This window comes from Trichechus manatus, unplaced genomic scaffold (assembly GCF_000243295.1).
Source record: "Trichechus manatus latirostris isolate Lorelei unplaced genomic scaffold, TriManLat1.0 scaffold00122, whole genome shotgun sequence".
NCBI lineage: Eukaryota > Metazoa > Chordata > Mammalia > Sirenia > Trichechidae > Trichechus > Trichechus manatus.
In genome coordinates, this window is record NW_004444058.1 from 2,761,358 (window position 1) to 2,780,171 (window position 18,814).

The 18,814-nt window shown below is 40.0% G+C and overlaps 1 protein-coding gene across 2 annotated transcripts in view; it reads left to right on the forward strand.

Moving 5' to 3' along the window:
• The window catches only part of GNB1 (G protein subunit beta 1), an 84,026-nt gene that overhangs the window by 49,950 nt on the left and 15,262 nt on the right, over window positions 1–18,814 (forward strand). Inside the window, exons 2-4 of one of the 2 annotated variants that reach the window (XM_023738709.1) lie at window positions 10,165–10,267; window positions 15,134–15,172; window positions 16,390–16,496. In XM_023738709.1, the coding sequence (XP_023594477.1) occupies window positions 10,211–10,267; window positions 15,134–15,172; window positions 16,390–16,496 (203 nt within the window). In that variant the 5' untranslated portion in view covers window positions 10,165–10,210. Of the gene's footprint in view, window positions 1–7,581; window positions 10,268–15,133; window positions 15,173–16,389; window positions 16,497–18,814 lie in introns of those variants that run through there. The other variant, XM_023738710.1, reaches the window with a different exon arrangement.

The following is an 18,814-nucleotide window of genomic DNA, read 5'->3' on the forward strand; positions in this document are numbered from 1 at the left end:
AGGGATTAACTGATTAGAAGAGCTATTCAGGAGCTAAAGATCCAATAGGTAGGCAGTGGGCTCTGTGAGTGTGGGTGCTGGCCATGAGATCCAGAAGCCCTTAAACCTAATTAGCTAGCTTACCTGCATGGATGTTATTTAGTCAGGAAGTGACTTTGAGATGCTTTCTCTAGAAGTGGAGAAACTAAGATCCCTTGCCCTGGAAATGCTGCAATGTAAAAATGAAAGATGTTGGTACATGGCCCAGGTCAGAAGACTGTGGATGTGTTAGCCTCCACTGTGTCCCGCTATCAGGACACCTTTTCCTAATGGAGTGATACGAGGAGGCAAGTGACTGGGAGAGTGTGCTTTCTTTTTGTCGTCCCTTACCATTACAGGGCAGATATGGAGCATGGCATGGTTAACTCTGGAGTTAGCCTGAGTTAGAATTCTAATTTTACTGCTTGTAACTCTGAACCTTGGGTAAGTTCTTTAACCAGCCTGTGACTCCATTTCTTCTTGTTTAGGATGTGGACAGTTGATAGGGCCCCTTCACAGGATGGGGAGGACACATATGAAGTACCTGTCGCACAGCGGTGCTTTTTACGTCGCAGCAAGACCTGGGAGTAAATCACAAACTTCCTTTCTGAAGTAGTTCGGCATCTAGGAGGTGAAATCTTAGAGCTTCTATGAGCCATTTCATCAGATAGATGTTTGTCGGTCATTTTTCTAGATTCTGTGGTCCCTGAACACACAGGAGGGCTCAACAGACAGTGCGAATGAAGTGAATGAGACATTGGTCCAGTAAAACCAAGAGCATTGCTGATTTAAAAAAAAAAATTTTTTTTTTTAGTTATTAGGACTCACACTGGGCCTGAGCAGAAAGCAGCTGGACTGCACTTACTGCCAATTGCAGAACTATGCTCAGTGGAGTTGATTGGATTTTTTTAAGGATCACAGGGGTATTTGGTGAAAATCAAAGCATATTCAGGAGAAATTAATATATATTGATTAGTATTAGTATGAGTCATGCTTTTAGTTTTTGGGAGGTGCAAGCTCTAAGCCATCTGAATTTACGATCAGGTTTGAGAGGAACAAGTTGAGGGTAAATTATGCTTACCAAGAGTAAGCCATTGATGTCCCTGGGATTTTGAAGATAAGTATAAGGACCTTAAGAATTGTCCTAAATTTTCTGGCTGCTGTTTCCTTCATCCTGTCTTGCATACAGAAGAGTCATACTGAGGAGCTGCATTTTGAGGAGAAAAGATTGGGAAGAAAATTTTGAAAAGCTCATAGGCAAAGATACTCCATTTACTTTAGCCATATTGTGACAAGCCATCGTAAGCAAGTCTTACCTCCTGGGGCTAGTAAGGTGGTATCTCTGGGGGGTGCCTGTGAAAGAGGCCCTGTGGGTAGGAGTTGGCATTCACTTATTTTATCAAAGCTGCCCATAGAAGTTGACTTTGGGAGCAGCAACTTAAGAACAAGCAAGTACTCCGCCACCCCACGGTACCTCAGTCTTTTGATCAGAAACATTTTGTTGGTCTAATAGAGCAGTAAAGGAGAAAATGGTTCTACTGCACAAATCCTCTACACCTGGGTTCCTTAGTTAGTTGCTGTCCACTTTCTTCTGCCCTGATGCTCCAGTTGTATCAGTCTGTGGAGGTGGTTCCTTGTGGCTAGAAAAGCCCGTCCTCACTTCTCCTTCCTCTCCTCCCCTCCCACCCAACCCACTGAACATCACACAGAGGGGCTGGGGTCTGTTTCCTCATCTGCTCTCACCGTGAAGTGTAGAGAGGTTCCCAGGACTCTGCCAAGAGTGTTTGGATTAGAGTGCTGTATGAGATAATTTAGGGGCTTTGTTAGCTAGAAGAGGTGGACTAAGCTTTAAGACACCTTCTGGTGCAAGAATTTTTCTAACGTGCACAAAGTAGTATTTGTATAACACTTTAAATAAAATAAGCCTGAATTGAAAAATTTTTAATACAATAGCAGTATGTTTTAAAAACTTTTAAACTTTTAGTAACATACTTTGTACATGTCAGTTTTATTTAATTTTAATATATTCTGAAATAAAATTCTTTACAATATTTTTTTAATGTGACGTTGCAAAACAGCCTGTAAATAACTTGCATAAGAAGATAAAAATGAATAGACCTTGACCATGGCCTTCAGGTAGGAAGGAAGACTCAAATTTCTGGGTTATGGGTTTAAGGAAATTAAGTTTAGGATTTGCATGTTTTATACTGCTCCTTCCTCAACCAGGCACATCTGTGTTTGGGGAGTGTGGGGTGTCCTACAAAAATGATTTTTGTTTTCCTTGTTGTGTCGTAAGACAAGCTGTATATGCTGTGCACTCTGTCCACGGGACTGGCTTCCTTTCCTATTAATGTTTTAAGGTCACTGGTTGAATTTTTCAGTTAATAAATCATTTGTTGTATATGGTACTGTTACAGTTCTTTGTCACGCAAGAACTGGCAGAGTCGTAGAAAATCAGGGAAGCCACTGTTGGAGGTGTCAAGGCCATGCATAGGACAGCAGACACCGGAATATGACTATGTTGTGGGTTTCCCCACTGTAGTGATTTCTAGGTTTAACGCAGACTTCGTAGGATAACACCTTTGGTTACCACAAGTGTGGTTTGAATGTCAGCGATATCTGGCTATCAGTGACTTTATGAACTCCGTGTGTGGGGTTTGCTGTGATTTGAAAAGTGCAAGAAACTTTATCTTTAGAATGTGGTAACCTGAGTTCTGAGGCTCATCTCTATAGAACAGCAACTGTGGGCCCTAGGGAGGTGGGACCACGTGTGGACATGAGTAAATGTAGTCACTTAATGCATAGATTGTTTCTTGTATCTTATTTTTTTATTTACAAAACCAGTATATGGTTGTTGCATTAATTTACATGGTCTATAAACATAAATGTGAAAGGTAAAAGTTGCTGTGTACACATTCTCTAGTAGTTAAAACCACTTAGTAAGTTTGGGGATGTAAGTTATTTCTTAAAATTTGGATCAGAAAATTGAGAAATAGGGGAATCTCATGAGAGGTATATTAGATGTTGATGGCAGACTGTTTAAATACACTTGGTGCTAATAAAATGTAATATAAGCATACCAGTTTTCAAATAGCATGTAAAAATTTGCTCTCTACTTTAAGCAAGAGCCAAATAAGAATTACATATATAATTAGGTTTCCTGTCTTAGTCTTTGGAGCCCTGGTGGCACAGTGGTTAAAAGCTATGGCTGCTAACCAAAAGGTTGACTGTTAGAATCCACCAGCTGCTCCTTGGAAACCCTGTGGAGTAGTTCTGCTCTGTCCAGGGTCACCATGAGTCGGAATCAACTCCATGGCAACGGATTTGGTCTTAGTCTTCATAAGCATCTGGTTATCATTTAAACACTAGTTATGGCTTACTTTTTATTTCATTAGATATTCAGATATGTACTACTTGATAGAAGCTGATTTAGTGCTAATTTAATATTTTTAAAAACTTAGTATTGATTTTTATCACATGAAACACAGTCAACCATTCAGATGTTCAGATTTGGAAAACAGTAGGGTTGAATCTTTCTAAAAAAAAAAAAAAAAACAACCCAAGTAGAGTGGCAGTGCAGTTAGTTGTCCCTGCAGAAAAAAATACCAGAACATGAAGATATTTGTTTGTGATATGCCCTGGTGTCATCACATTTCAAACCTGGAGAGTCCATAATTTACTAGGGCAATGTTCAGACAGCTGTAAGAACAGAGTATTATGCTAAATGCTCGGGTACTAATCACCCAGCTTCAACGTTTACAGAATTTGGCCAATTTTGTTTAATCTGCCCCTCCCTTCCTTTTTCTCGAAATCTCTCTCTCCTTCCCTTTTTTCCTTCCTTCGAGTGTTTCAAAGCAAATCCCCAAATCATATAATTTTCCTTATAATAATAAGCATTTCTAACAGATGAGGACTTGAAAAAACTAACATAACTACAGTCCCATGATCACACCTAACAAAAGAACAGCAGTTCCCTCATGTCATCAGATACCCAGACCATATGCAGATTTTCCTGACTTTCGAGCCAAAGTCTGTACATTTGGGTTTTGAATCAGGAGCCAAAGTCCCGAACAGTTTTTAAACTACTACTGATGGAAAATTTTAAATGTATACAAAAGTCAGCAGAATAGTAGAAGGAACTCCATCAAACTTCAGCAGTTACCAACTCATGACCAATCTTGTTTTATATGTGCCCCACCTACTTCCTTCCTTATTATGAAGCAAGTTCCAGACATATTGTTTTATTTATAAATATTCCAACATGTAGCTTTAAACAGTAAAGGCATATTAAATACAGTGTCGTTATCACACTTGCAGAAGTCAGCAGTGACCCCTTCGTAGCCCCACCATCCCTTCCGCATGCACATTTCCTACTAAACTTCTTCCAGCTACACCTCTAGGGTCCTTTTGTTTGGATTTGGCTTTACAGTTAGTTTGAATAGTTTCAAGTAAAGTCTGTACTCCAGTTGGTTGGTTTATCTCTTAAATACCTTAATCTGTAAATTCCCCCTCTCTCCCCTTTGTTCACTCCCTGGCTTGATGGCTTGCTCATTCTGTTTTTTGTTTTTTTGTTTTTTTTTCACCCTTGACACTTATTTGTCATAAAAAACAGCCTGGTGATTTGCCCTGTAGTGGTCCTGTTTCTGAACACTGCAGGTGCATCCCCGCAGTGGCGTTTAGCATGTCCCTCTGTTTGCTGTGGTTCTCAGGTTTGAGCAGATTCTTTTTTTTTTTTGGTAAGACTACCTCATAGGTGCCATCATGATCTTAAACGTGTGATTTGGAAGACTTTTACCAATGCAGAAAATAGCGTGTTACACAAGGACAGCAATGTTCTTTTTACTCATCTGACCTCAGCTTGCATGCCAGCCCTTTGTGAGGGGTTCTCTAACTGCCCGTAGACAGTAGAACCCTCCCTGCCCTCTTGGCATGCTCACCCTCTGAAACAACTCCCCCTAGTTGACTTGTCTGTCTATCATCTGTCTCCCTCCAGCCACATCTCAGCCTTGTCTTGCTCACCACCATTCTCTGAGGCTCCAACAGGCCTGACACAGAAGGCTCTGGCAACTCGAAGCAGACAGAGCATCTACTACTAGCAGTGCTCTACACATAGTCACTTTTGCGATAACAAACCCTTTATTGATTATGGTAGTGTTATCAGACTACCCTTTGGGCAGACTATTGTTGAGAATAACGTATACAAGAAGGCAGGCTGAGTTGGTACTCTCTAATGCCCTTCGGATTTACACTGTCTGAATCGCTATGAGTTGGAACCAACTCGACGGCACCTAACAACAATCTTGTCTGTAAGGAGCATTGGTGGCATCGTGGTTAAGCACTTGGCTGCTAGCCAAAAGATGGGCGGTTCGAATCTGCCAGCTGCTCCGAAGGAGAAAGGTGTGACAGTCTGCTTCTGTAAAGATTACAGCCTTGGAAATCCTACGGGACAGTTCTACTCTAAGGGCCACTATGAGCTGGAATTGACTCAGCGGCAACAGGTTTTGTAATCTTGTCTGTGATGGCACTGTCTTAATTTTGGAGGTTAACAGGACTTGTAAATGAAAGAAAAATAAGAAAGCTACTGAAGTTGGTTTAAATTCCATAAGCAAACTCATCTTTCTCAAAATACTGCTTAATCTCAGGTTTTAGACGTGTTCCTTGAATATGGAATCCCAGTCTTTGCCTCAGTCCCCCACCCACGAGGAACATAATTTTCTGAGGCATCTCAAAATGGCTGAGCACATTAGCCAGTGTCGGCCCAGTGTAAAACACTGGCCACTCCCTGGGACGGACTGACTGAGCGATGGGGAGAGATCTGAGTCTCAGAGACACCAGGAGGCCCAAGGTCGAGCCAGCTGGTGACCAGGTGACATGGAATGGCCCTCCTGCTTCGTGGTGAGATCACACGTGTGCGTCTTGGTGACCAGCAGTGCCCACTGTTCTGCGGCTGGCTCTGTTGGAAGAACTACCTCATGGTTTAATCATGGAAAGTTTGCAGAGCACTTTCAGGTGGGGTGTCTCGTTGAGTTTTCACTTTAACTGTGGGGTGTGGGTAACACCATTCTCACTTTGCAACAACAGGCAGAGTGAAAAGTGATTTGGGGAAAGTCATATTCCTTGTATGTGGTGTTCTAGAACTTTCTAGAACCCTAGAAAGTAGGGACAGATCGCATCACTTGCTTGCTTTTATTTAAATTTCTATGAAAAATATTTCCAAAACAGGTGCTGAATAAAAGATAATGCACCTGTGGGTCATAGAGGAGGACAGACATAGCTCTCAGCAGGCCTTGTCTTAGCGGATTAGGTTGGGGAAGGGAGCTGATTCAGCTTAGCCAGGGCTTAGCGGTGACATTGGGCTGGAGGAGAGAAGCAGCCCAGGCCACGGAGACCAATAGTGGGCTTTTCCAGAAGGTTCTGGGGGAATAAGGATAGTGAAGAGAAAAGCAAAAGTGATTAAATGTGAGTAATACTTATTTAAAATGTGCATTCATTTTTTATTATCGAAATCATCTAAACTGCATTATCAAAATTTGGAAAATAATGAGAAAAATGCTATTAGTCTTTTAAAGATTTTTTTAATAGGCATAGTTTTGTTCTAACATAGCTGAAAATATTATATGCAAATTTATATTTTAATTTTCATTTAATATATATGAAACATTTTTCTGTGTTATTACAATGTCTTCATTATTGCTTTTAGTGATATCTGATAGTTCATCTACCAAAAAAAATCAAACCCGTTGCCGTTGAGTCGATTCCGACTCATAGTGATCCTATAGTTCATCTAGTAATGTTTCAAAGTTAACATTAATTAGTTTTTCTTAAACTGATGAAAAGTGTAGGGAAAAAATGCCCTTTGACCCCAGTACGCAGATTATTATTGTTGTTAGGTGCTGTTGAGTCGCTTCTAGCTCATAGTGACCCTCTGTACAACAGAACAAAACACTGCCCAGTCCTGTGCCGTCCTCACAATTACTGTATGTTCGAGCCCATTGTTGGCAGCCACTGTGGCGGTCCATCTTGTTAAGGGTCTTCTTTTTCACTGACCCTCTACTTTACCAAGCATGATATCCTTCTCCAGGGACTAGTCCCTCCTAATAACATGTCCAAAATATGTGAGACGAAGTCTTGCCATTCTTGTTTCTAAGGAACATTCTGGCTGTACTTCTTCCAAGACAGATTTGTTCGTTCTTCCGGTGGTCCATGGTATATTTAATATTCTTCACCAACACCATAATTCAAAGGCAGCAATTCTTCCTTATTCGTTGTCTGGATTTGCCCAATGCAATACTTTCCAGATAGCCTTTGTTAACTTTTTTTTTTTTTTAGAAAACAAACAAGCTATATATAAAGGGATGATGTGAGAAGTAAAAGCCCCCCTACCCTATGTCTTTTTTCCACAAGCAACCACTATCCACATTTCCCTGTGTTTACAGGAAAAGATGGCTCACACGGGCATAGCTTCACAAGCAGCATCCGCCAGCTGCTGTCAGGCCCCTGACTGCCTCATTCTCTCTCTCCACAGTTGATTTGGACCTCGAAATGGTTGGTGTGGACTTTGGATTTATGGAAGTTGGAATGTTTTATGCTTCTTCAAGTTCAGCTATTTTATATGGACCTGTGTGCTCCTTCCCTTCACACACGTGGGCATTGATTATAGAGGGAGTGGTAGTCAAAAGGTCATGTCGCTCATTTCTGCTCTTTACTGACAAAAGAGAAACGTCTGGGTTTTTTCTGTGCATAAGTTCATTTTTCTAGTCTAAAGCAATACAGCTGGGTGATTGTCATGTACATACTCTTCTATAATATGTGAAAACAATCTTTGCTTCAGACAAACATTTAAATTTAAGATCTCAGGAGTTACCCATCTAATACAGAATTCCAGCCTTTGCCTAGATCTCCCAAGCCATGAGGAACATAATTTTCTGAGGCATCTCAAAAAGTACTCTTTACCTATATCTTAGGAGTTTGTTGGTTTCAGCCCCTCACTTTAAAAATTAGCTTTGGTTTAAAATTATGATCAGAAATTATGTTTGTGGACTAAAATTAACCATATAATTCAGTATACCCTATGACAACATTAGCTGTTAATTTTCTTGTTGATTTGAGGAAGGATTGTATAAAGAGAGCCGTTCTCTAGTGTGGGGGTGGGGGGAGGTGCTAGAATAAAACTACCCCAAGTCTGCAAAGTTGTAGCAACACAGCTTTCCATTTTAAATGTTATTTAATATCTTATTGGCAGTTGTATTATTTCATAATTAGTATTTGTAAACTGAAGTCCTTAGAATTTATATGTGAAAACCAGAGGAAAAAAATCATTATTCCTTAAGAATGAAGTGTCTAGGGGGTGTCGCCTCTCCTGTACCCACCTTTAGCCGGGCTTCATTTGTCCAAGGAGGGAGGGTCCATGTGACCAGAATGCCCACTTAGAGTAATGACTTGAGGAGCATCTATTTTGGTCAGAAACATTTCTAAAAATGTGTCAGTTGGTGGCCTGCCTTCCCAAAGAGTAGAAGCAGTGGGCATTGCCTTTTACTGATTCGAGATGCCTGGCTGGCACTCCCAGATAGTTCTGCCACCTCAGCTTTCTGTTTTCGATGCCCAGGTGAAGGCCTGTCTGGGCAGTGCTGTGAACTCCCATTTAGGGTCAGTGCTCTGACTTTGAGGTGGTCTTTGCCTCTCGGGGGAGTGTGGCAGTCCACTGATACTGCTGCTTGATGTCTCCAGCGCATCAGGCGCTGTCACCCTCTGCTCTCTGCCCGGCTTACTGCAGTGTACAGCCATGAATAACTATGCAGGGCCAGTAAGGATGAACTATAAGAACCATTATGGGGTAATGTCTCCTCACCCCACGTCAGGAACACACACACACTTTTTAAAAACGTTTCTTATTGGAAGAGAGATTTTTATTGTCATCAATAAGTATATACATCAAGTATTTATAATGTAGAACATATAGTCATGATTTTTTAATGTTTTTGTGCAGAGTAACCAAACCCACTGCCGTGAAGTCGACTCTGACTTATAGTGACCATATAGGACAGAGTAGAACTGCCCCATAGGATTTCCAAGGCTGTTAATCTTTACACAGACCTTTCGGTTAGCAGCCGAGCGCCTAGCTAATTTCCCCAAGATGTATTTCAATCCCAAGAAAATAAACAATTACTGTTAATTAAATATCTGATGTATATTGTATCAATCATGATTTTTATGTAAAATTTGTGATGGTGTTTTCTCACCCAGTATCTTTGCATAGGAAAGTGAAGCCCTTGCATAAGCCATATTTGCATGTGGAAGCTAATTTTATTCTTAAGGGATTAAAAATGCTGGTAATTATATCTTCACCTCTGTGGTACATTAGACATATTTCTGATTGATTTAACACCAAATTCTTGGTCAGAAATGCAACCTCAATTATGACATTACCCAGGGAAAATCAGTCTGGTTTAACAGGATGCTTTCATTTGACTCTAACTTCAGGAATACTGTCTGATATGATGGAACGGTGGGCGGACAGGCTGCTTGCACTGATCCTAATTTAACCTGTACCTGCAAGATTGAGGTGTTGCCAGTGAGCACACTGGGACCCCAAGCTCTTTCTCTGGGGGCCTGGTTTGTTCCTGAACCCAAGGACTGCTGGGCACCATGCCATGTCCTTTTAGACTTGCCATGTGAACATTCTTTTGGCTGGTTGTGGGTTCAAGATCATTGAGTGGATTTGAGGTGCTGGGTTGCCAGTTTGCCACTGTACTCATGACCTGAGGTAACCACTTCTGGGTTTTTGTGTGAGAGCAGTTATCAGTGTTTTACCTACTTTTTCATTCTTAAGTTCTTGTGTTTACAGTGAGATCCATATGCTTTCAGAAAAAAAGCTTCTTACCAGATTTTCCTTTTTCAGTCCATCACCATATTTTTAGTAGTAAATTAGACATTGTCATATTATACAAAGCCAGGTGAATAATTGCAATTGTATTTTATTAACCCAGCTCTACGGAGGCATTTCATGGCATGATGAGTGCTAAAGAAAAGGGCTCTGATTTATAATGAACCAAAGCTCTCAAAATTTCAATTTGCTTTTATCACCTGCTTCATTGAATTACTCAACAGTTGTTTATTATATTTTGTGTGCTTGCATTTCTGTTTCAGATCCCAGATTCTTTGTGGTGACATTGAAGAGCACTAAGATCAGAAGATGAGTGAACTTGACCAGCTACGGCAGGAGGCCGAACAACTTAAAAACCAAATTAGAGTACGTAGCTACATATGTGTTGAGTTTTATTAATCATGTGGGCTTCAGGTCAGGTGTCATCTGTTTTGGGAAAGAAGGGCTACAGAATGACTGTGAATCAAGGTTGGCCCAGGGGATGCACATTGCAGATTCAGATACTCGACCTAGTGCACGCTTTCAGGATTTTATTTTCTAGTACATTATACGTTGTTATTTGAATGTACATAAAATGTTTCCATAGAATTTATAAACACCTTTTTGTACTTTTAATTCTTAACCTTGGGAATTTTAGTTTTGTGACATTGTTTTGGTCACTATACTCAAGGTGTGGTGTCTGCCTCTCCCTTAAATATTGTGAATATTAAGTTGAGGAAAGGAAATTTGTTAAAAAAAAAAAAAAAAGAACAACAACAAAAAAATATTTTAGGTGTACCTGATTTATTTATCCTTAATTTTGAAAAGCCGTATTCCCTAGGAGTGATTCTTGAAATCTATAGCCTTTAATAAATTTAATAAAACAACCATGTATAATTAGACTGCAATGTACAAAGAATAGCATTCACAGAATTCTCAAAAATTAAATTCCAACTTATGACTGATATACAATGTTGAATCGTAGAACCCATGAACTTTTAAAGGGAGTGGGGTGTAGTTCTAAAAGAAATTAATTCTACTCTCCAATGTCTTGAGGCAGTGCTTTTAATGAATATTTTATAGAAAACATTGAGTACAAATCGGTGCTTCTGTTCTCAGACTGTTATATGAAGAGTGAGAGAAAAAACGTGGACTTATCAGGAAGAATCATATCCTCAGTATAGTCAGAGAGGTTTTGTCCATTTGATGAAGGGGCTTACTCCCTGGTTTCTTGTTTTCATCTCTAAGGTATTAGCCGTCCTTCAGAGCATCTCTGACGAGAAGTTGAGAGCATCCAGTACGTGCCCAGACAACAGTTTATTTTTCTGAATCGACTGTAAAGATAAAGCCTAATTATTTCATGTTAAATGTCCCATTATATGTTCACAAACCCTAAGAGTAACTGGAGAAACACACACCATGTTCATTTTAGCCAGCTTTTTCTTGAACTGGAGAAAAGTTATTGGAATTATCTGAGATCGACAGTCAAAAAGGAAACAGAAAATAGCCTTTTATTGTAAGAATTTCAAATCTTAATATTTAAAAGATCACATACAGCTCCATAAAAAAATGAGGAAGACTTTTAAGAATTTTTTTTGAAGATTTGCTCTGATAAGACTTGCATAATGTGTCTAGTTAACACCCCTCCACACACACACAGAATGAATGAAATGCATTCTAAACTGTTAGGTTTGATATAAAACAATTCCCAGAAATATGTTATTTAAATGAAACCAGAAAGTTTTCCCTTAAGATTTTGCCTGACTTAAATCTTAAGCTTCTGGACAGTTCATTTTGAGGCAGCAGTGTTTTTGTAAATAAAAAATAAATAAAGCAAAACCATTAAGTTATTACTTAGTAGTGGTTGAATTGGGTTATTATTTTTTTTATTCAAAATACTCTCGGCTGTTTATCATCTACTTTTGAGATTTTATTCCTTCCTCTCATTCCCAAAAAGTCTGATGACTCAGAATTTTAAAATCAGAATTTAGAGGGACTAGGACGCTGTATTAAACATTTATTTTAAGTTAACTAATTTAAATATTTAAGTTTAGCCTGCAGTATCGTCTTAACCATAGTATGATTTGGCCTATTTGAAGAAATTTGGTTTTTCTGACAACTGTATGTTGTTGTTTGTAAGTAGTGGATTCAAATCTGTTCATAACAGATAAAGTTTGTATGGCACATGTGAAAGACATATCCAGATTGAAAAAAGAAAAACAGGTTGACGTTGGACATTGCATACCTTTGCATTTTCTAGAAAGAGGAACAGTTGGTGGTGCTCTGCTGTGTGAAGACCCCGGTCCTGCCTGCACCCCAGGGCCACGTGACCAACTGCATACATCCATGTGACCACATTAAAGTATAAAAGGGAACGGGTGAAATTAATTTTAATAAATTTTATCTAAGCCAGTGTATCTAAAATATTACCGTTTCAACATGTGATTAATACATTTTTATTGAGATAGTTGACATTGTTTTTCCATACTAAGTCTTCAAAATTCAGTGTGTATTTTATGTTTACTGGCATACCTGTTTGCACGAGCTGCATCTTAGGTGCTCTGTGGCCCCTTGTGGCTCGAGGTTCCCATTTGGGACAGTGCAGTTCTAGACCATTCCCTAGGAGAGCAGCTGAGCTTCATGCAGCAGTGATGACAGTTCTCTGCCGACATTTTCACAGCCTTTGTCTCTGTAGAGCACTGTGCTAGGTGCCATGTGAGTTTCTTTGCACAGTATAGGAGCCCTGGTAGCCAGTGGTTAAGAGTTCAGGCTGCTAACCAAAAGGTCAACAGTTTGAATCCACCAGCAGCTCCTTGGAAACCCTACGAGACAGTTCTACCCTGTCCTATAGGGTTGCTTGCTGAGTCAGAATCAGCTCGACGGCAACAGGTTTTGAAGGCTGTTTGAGTCTGTTACAGCAGATAGAAAAGGCAGACAATCACTGCTGCTTTTAAAAGAAGAAAAAAAAACACACACACACATTTTTGTTTCTAGTTCCCAAAGGAATACATGCTTGTTAAAGAAAGCAGAGCATAAGGAAACAAGTAAGAAGTGGTAGGTAATGCTAAGAGAAGTTGTTTCTGTCTTAAAATTGTTTTAAAGCTGAAAGCCCCTGAAGGACTGTCTCCTCCCCCTTCTGATTCTATTTGTGAGGAAACAAAGGTGCTCAAAAAAGGAGTGCTGACTGAAAATGGCATGCCTTAAAATGTACGAGTAACTCACTGATGGGTTAAGGAAAACGCCAGCAAAATGTATCAATGTAGATTTTTTAATAGTTTTTTAAACAAAGTGACATGCCCCCACTTGTGTGAGCAAAGGTACCTCACCAGTGTGGCAGGCCAGCTTCACTGGGACGTTTAGTCCAAGTTGTTGCTAGGGACCGTGAGCTAAGCAGGGGTCCTCTGTGCATTGTCCTGTGTGTGACACACATCCAGATAGGGTAAGGAATTGACCAAAATCTGATTGATGGCTTGTATATATTCCTCTGGTTTAAGTAGACAAAAAAGGCAAACTTTTATATTTGGTGACATTTCTCATCATAGACAGTATAGAAGCTTTTGCACTAAATATATCCGTTCTACACATCTTCCTGAGTTAAAATCAAAATTAATCTAAAAAAATGTTAAAGGTTTCTGTCTTCATCAAGCAGTTACAGAGCTTGTTCCCATTAAAAGACTTTTCCTGCAGTCTTAAAAGTTCAAGCTGTCTGTTCTGAGAGACGCTGTACCAGTTTACATAAGCATCCGTTGAATAAAATGAAGACCTAATTGAAGTTATCTGTGTTTAGTTTTTAGAAATGATTGTTTAACAGTAGTATCACCACAGTCTGTTATTCAGTACATTTTGTACCTGTTTTGATCTTTGGATGCTAACCAGAGTGAAATTGCTCAAGTTCCATGGTTTATTTTCTCCTTTAAAAAATTCTTGTTATTCTTTTTTAAACTTAAAAGGCAAATATAACATCCACAAGAATAGCATTCAGAAATAAATACTCAGTTCAATACTTGATAGGTAAATTCTGACAAAAAGAGTTACTGCTCTGAATCTTCCCATTGTATTCCTCCTTACCCTGAATTTCGTTGCTGGCATAGAAATACTTGATTAGATAACTTCTTTGTGTTTCACTTATAAACAGAATGACTTTTAATAGCATAATTGAAGTTGAATTTGGGATCTTGATATTTGTTATATTTGTAATATAATCTCTATTAATATATTTATACATTATCCATTGATAAATATTCTTACCGACTTTGTAAAATAAAAATCATTTACAGTGAGGCCGTTTGTGCCTAGTGACTGTCACCTAGGAAAACCTCCCCTACTTGACATTCTAGCTTAGGACGCCTGATGCATGTAGGTGCTAACTGACGTTTGGGAAGTGGGTAGTCAAATGACTGTGTAGTGGAAACATTTTTCTTATTAGAAATTGTCATAATTTTAAAATTGTTTCCTTTGAAATTTTGTGAAGTTACCAGCTGTCTACACCCAAATTTTGAACCTTTTAGAGCTATTGTCTCACTTTCCTTCATAATATTTGGCTTTCAATTTAAAAGTATATCTGCTAATTTGAGATTTCAAAATTTATTTTCTACTAACTTTTACTTAGTAGCAATGAAAAAAAGTTAATTTACACAAGTATATCTCTATAGTTCATACAGTATAGTCTGCAAAGTCTTATCTGAATTTGATTACCTGACTCCAAATCCCTTTCTCTTTTCGATAGAATTCAGAATTAAAGATTATGTGCTTGAAAGTAAAGTCCTTAGTTAATACAGTCTAGAGGGTAAGCTCTTTGGGCTGGACATTGGTCTTTTTAGGCCTTTTTTCGCAGGCCCCATCCCTTTTGACTTCACATGAGCTGTTATAAAGACCAAGTGGGAGGCATGGGCAGGAAGGGGAGGCAGCAGCACCAGGTTCCACTTGCTGCCTCAGGCTTCCACTGTGGGCCTCCGAGCTCGCAGGAGTCTTCTGGTGGCCAGGTGAGGTGACCCGCAGGTCTTAAACATACGTGGGTATGTTCAGTTCTCTGTGTTCGGTGTGGTCTAGAGCATAGACTTAAATATCTATCGCCTCGATGGTCCAAAGACTGTGATGGATGGTGGGGTATTAGGGGAGAGGGAAGGAGACCGTTTGAGTTCTATTTTTGCCTCTAGCAGTTATAGAGGGTCTGTCTGAAACCTTGATGTGAGGGCGTAGAGTCGAATGTGTCTGAAGCATTACTGATTTCCCTTTGTGGTTGTTATTTCCTAGGATGCAAGAAAAGCATGTGCAGATGCAACTCTCTCTCAGGTAAGAGCCACTTTAATCATCCAGAGCCATCTGCTGATGCTAGGGGTCAGTGCTCGGCAGTGCTCACACCAAGGATGTCTAGACTGAACTCTGCTCCAGCTCTAATTCTGCACAGTGAGGTCTGACAGCCACTGCTTGAAGATTGCCGTTCCGATGATGATGGGCATAAGAAGTAGGAGTTTCTTGAAATGAAAAATAAACATCTCTCAAGCCTTAACTCATTATTTTCTGTAATAGAGGTCATAGTCGTAAAATACTGTTAATGTCTTAAAATAAGATCTTTAGAAGCTATAAGTTTAACAAAACCTGCCTCAGAACTTCAATTTCTAAAGCCAAAGAATAGAAATGTGAAAATTATTCACACTTCTACCGAGGATGATTAATTTTTAATATTCTCCTAATGCTTTGAGGGACGCATTTTAATTGGGGCTAAACCGTAAGCTAAAGAAGAAGATTATTCTACATAGATTTACCTGAATTCTTAGATACACTTTGGACTGTACATTTTTTCAAACCCACTACTGTGATGATGTTTATTTTTCATCTGAAGAAACTCCCGCTTCATTACAGACTGAATGTGCAACCTTCTTTTTGTGAACCTGAAATCATTAATGTGAGGTGTTTTGATATGTTGGGGTGAATTCACAAGTATTTGCATCCAGTTTGATGCTATGAGCAGTAGCAGCGCAGGTACAGATGCTGACTTGTCTCTGTTTAAGCCACAGGCAGCATGTCAGCACAAAGCCAGTTTACTACATGGTATGGGGTGGGCTGCGATTTGGAAGAAGAGTGGTGCTATAAGGATGGGGAGGAGTCGGGCCTGGGTAAATAGGAAGTGAGACAACAGAGAGGAGGGTGAGGTCAAGTGTGTCTGGCCAGCGGCCAGCACTGCGAGTGTGTGCCGGGGAGGGGGCGTGGAGAGAGAGGCTGCCTGAAAGGGGGGGCGGGCAGTGAGACCAGAGAACAACAGAGTAGGAGTCACAAAAGGGGTCAGGTGCAGAGTGTCAGGGTAACAGCCGTTTGAGATGGGCAACTGTGAGCAGGCTGGGTCAGGTGAAGAGCTTGGGTCCTCGAGTTGCCCGGGGACTGATCCTGGGGTAGGGATGGAGTGGAGACTATGCGTGAGGGACACTGCCTGAACGGAATGGAGGGCAAGGCAGGAGCTCGGGGGTGTGTGGATTCACTTCATTACAGACTGTGCAACCTTCTTTTTTAAGATCACAAACAACATCGACCCTGTGGGAAGAATCCAGATGCGTACCAGGAGAACGCTGAGGGGGCACCTGGCCAAGATTTACGCTATGCACTGGGGCACAGACTCCAGGTATTTGGGCGTTGAGTGGGGGATGGTGCTCGTGCATTCAAGGGTGGCTTTGTTTTTCTAGGGGAAAATAACCTGAATGCATTTGTTGTCATGAAAGAAAAATTAAGAAGTTGAGTCAGATAATTAAAGAAAATGTTGTGTGACTATAACATGCTCTTTTCAAACACCTAACATACTATTCTTAACATGCCTTTCCTTGAGTAGTATTTTTTTGTGTGTGTTTATCAGAATGGAATTTTCTGCTTGGCTTTCACTTTGTTTTTGAAATTGTCTGCTTTGAAGTGTAAACAACTAGAGAAAAGATTCTATCTTTAGTTTGTTCTATACAGTATCCCCTACAATTCCATATGCAAATAAGAACTAGTTTAGATCGTTTTAATGATGACGGTAGTCAGAAGAAACAAAAATGTCCTCACTAATCAATCTACTTTAGAGATTGTATTATCAGAAGTAGATGATAACCAAGTACTGTGTTGCATTTTGGACTTTGACTCCATTTGTGGGTTCATCAGTATTTTATCATATCTGAGCCCGGGAGTGACCTTGGCTCCCCAAGCAAAGTGCTCTCCTTTGGCAGCCTGAATTCCTGCTCAGGTGGTCAGGAAGGCCTCATGCAAAGCTGACTGAAGGGTGTTCGGCGCTGCCGGAGAAGAGCTGGGTTGTTCCAGGAACAGAGGTGTTTGACCAGAGCAGTGGGGCTGTGACGTGCCTCAGGTGAGGTAGAAGGGTCCAGCGGATGCTGACCACTCGGGGTTCCAGGCCGTTGTGTGTAAGGTTTGATGTTCAGTCTTGGTCTCAAATGAGAACTGTGCTTTGAAAGCCCCAGGATTGGAGGAAGAAAAGCCAGGGAGTGGACAAGCAGCATAAAGTTCAGGATGGTGGTTACCCTGCAAGGAAGGAGAAGTGGCATTGGGAGGCCACCCAGGAAGCTGAGGGGTGTGTTTTGGTCCTGTTCTCGATCTTGGCCACGGTGGTAGGTAGCAGTGCACCTGATTTATGATTGCTCTTCACACTGGACAGTTACACTTCTGTAGTGTTCTTATATGGAGGTCCTCTTTTACCATCATAAACAGAAGAAGAAAAAACATGAATGGTAGTAAGAGGCCCTCTGCTGCCATCTAAAATACAACCATTGGTCTCTACTTACCTGGAGTAAAAGAGAAAGAAGGAAATCAAGGACTCAAAGAAGGAACTGGTCTGTAGGACAAATAGTCTACACGATGGTAGTCAGTCTACTCTGAGACCAGAAGAACTGGAGGGTGCCTGGCTACCATTACTGACCATTCTAATCAGAGCCACAGTAGATGGACCCTGATAGAATGGCAGAAAATGTGAAACAGAACCTCAAATTAAAAAAAAAAATACAGACCTAGTGACTGGTTGAGAGTGGAGGACTCCCTGAGATACTACTCTTCAAATCTTGAATAACAAATTGAATAACAATTTGAATAACAGCCAAATAACAAATTGGATAAAAAAAACAATGAATATTGCCTGTGAGTTCTGTGCTGCTTTTAAAAATCACCTGTATGAGACCAATCAGTGAACAGTTACTTTAGAAGAAAGGTGAGAATGTAAGGGGAGAGGGAAATTAGATTCATGGAAAGGGAGCAACCAGAACAGAAATAATGAGAATGTTCACACATTGTGAAGAATGTGACCAGCGTCACTGAACAACTTGTGTAGAAATTGTTGAATGGAAACCTAAACTGCTGTGTAATCCTTCACTGGAAACACAATAAAATTTGTTTTTGTTCTTTTTTTTTTTAATAGAAGCCCTCTGCTATCCAGAGCCTCTTAGGGGTTATTTGTTCTAGATAGCCATGTTTTCTAGATAGGCAGATGTTTGCCTCTGTAGAGTCCAAAACAGGTGTGTTTGTTTTTAATTTTGGATGCACATTCTTCAATTTCCTACCTTCATAAACAGAGGATATTGTATAAGATTTCCTTTTTTTCATGACTCAAAGCCGTAATTAGGTATAGCAGTTATTTTAGTACATTTGTATAATTCATGGGTGCTCTCAAGCTGTTGGATGGTTAGCTGTTTGTCTTTCAAAACTACATGAGAGGCCTACAATGATGGGTTTATGTATATATGTGTGTGCAAGTGTATATTATGTATCCATTTATAATATGCTCATCAGCATATTTATAATATATTTATTTCTACTTAGTAAAATTCCACGTTTTGTAACATTTGAGATTCTCTTGTCAGTCACATGTACTAAAGTTAAAGTTCCTTTACCTTTTCTAAAGTTCTTTTCTTGGCTGCTAAAGTCTGGTTATATTGAGGGGTGAAATACAACTAAACCAAAGTA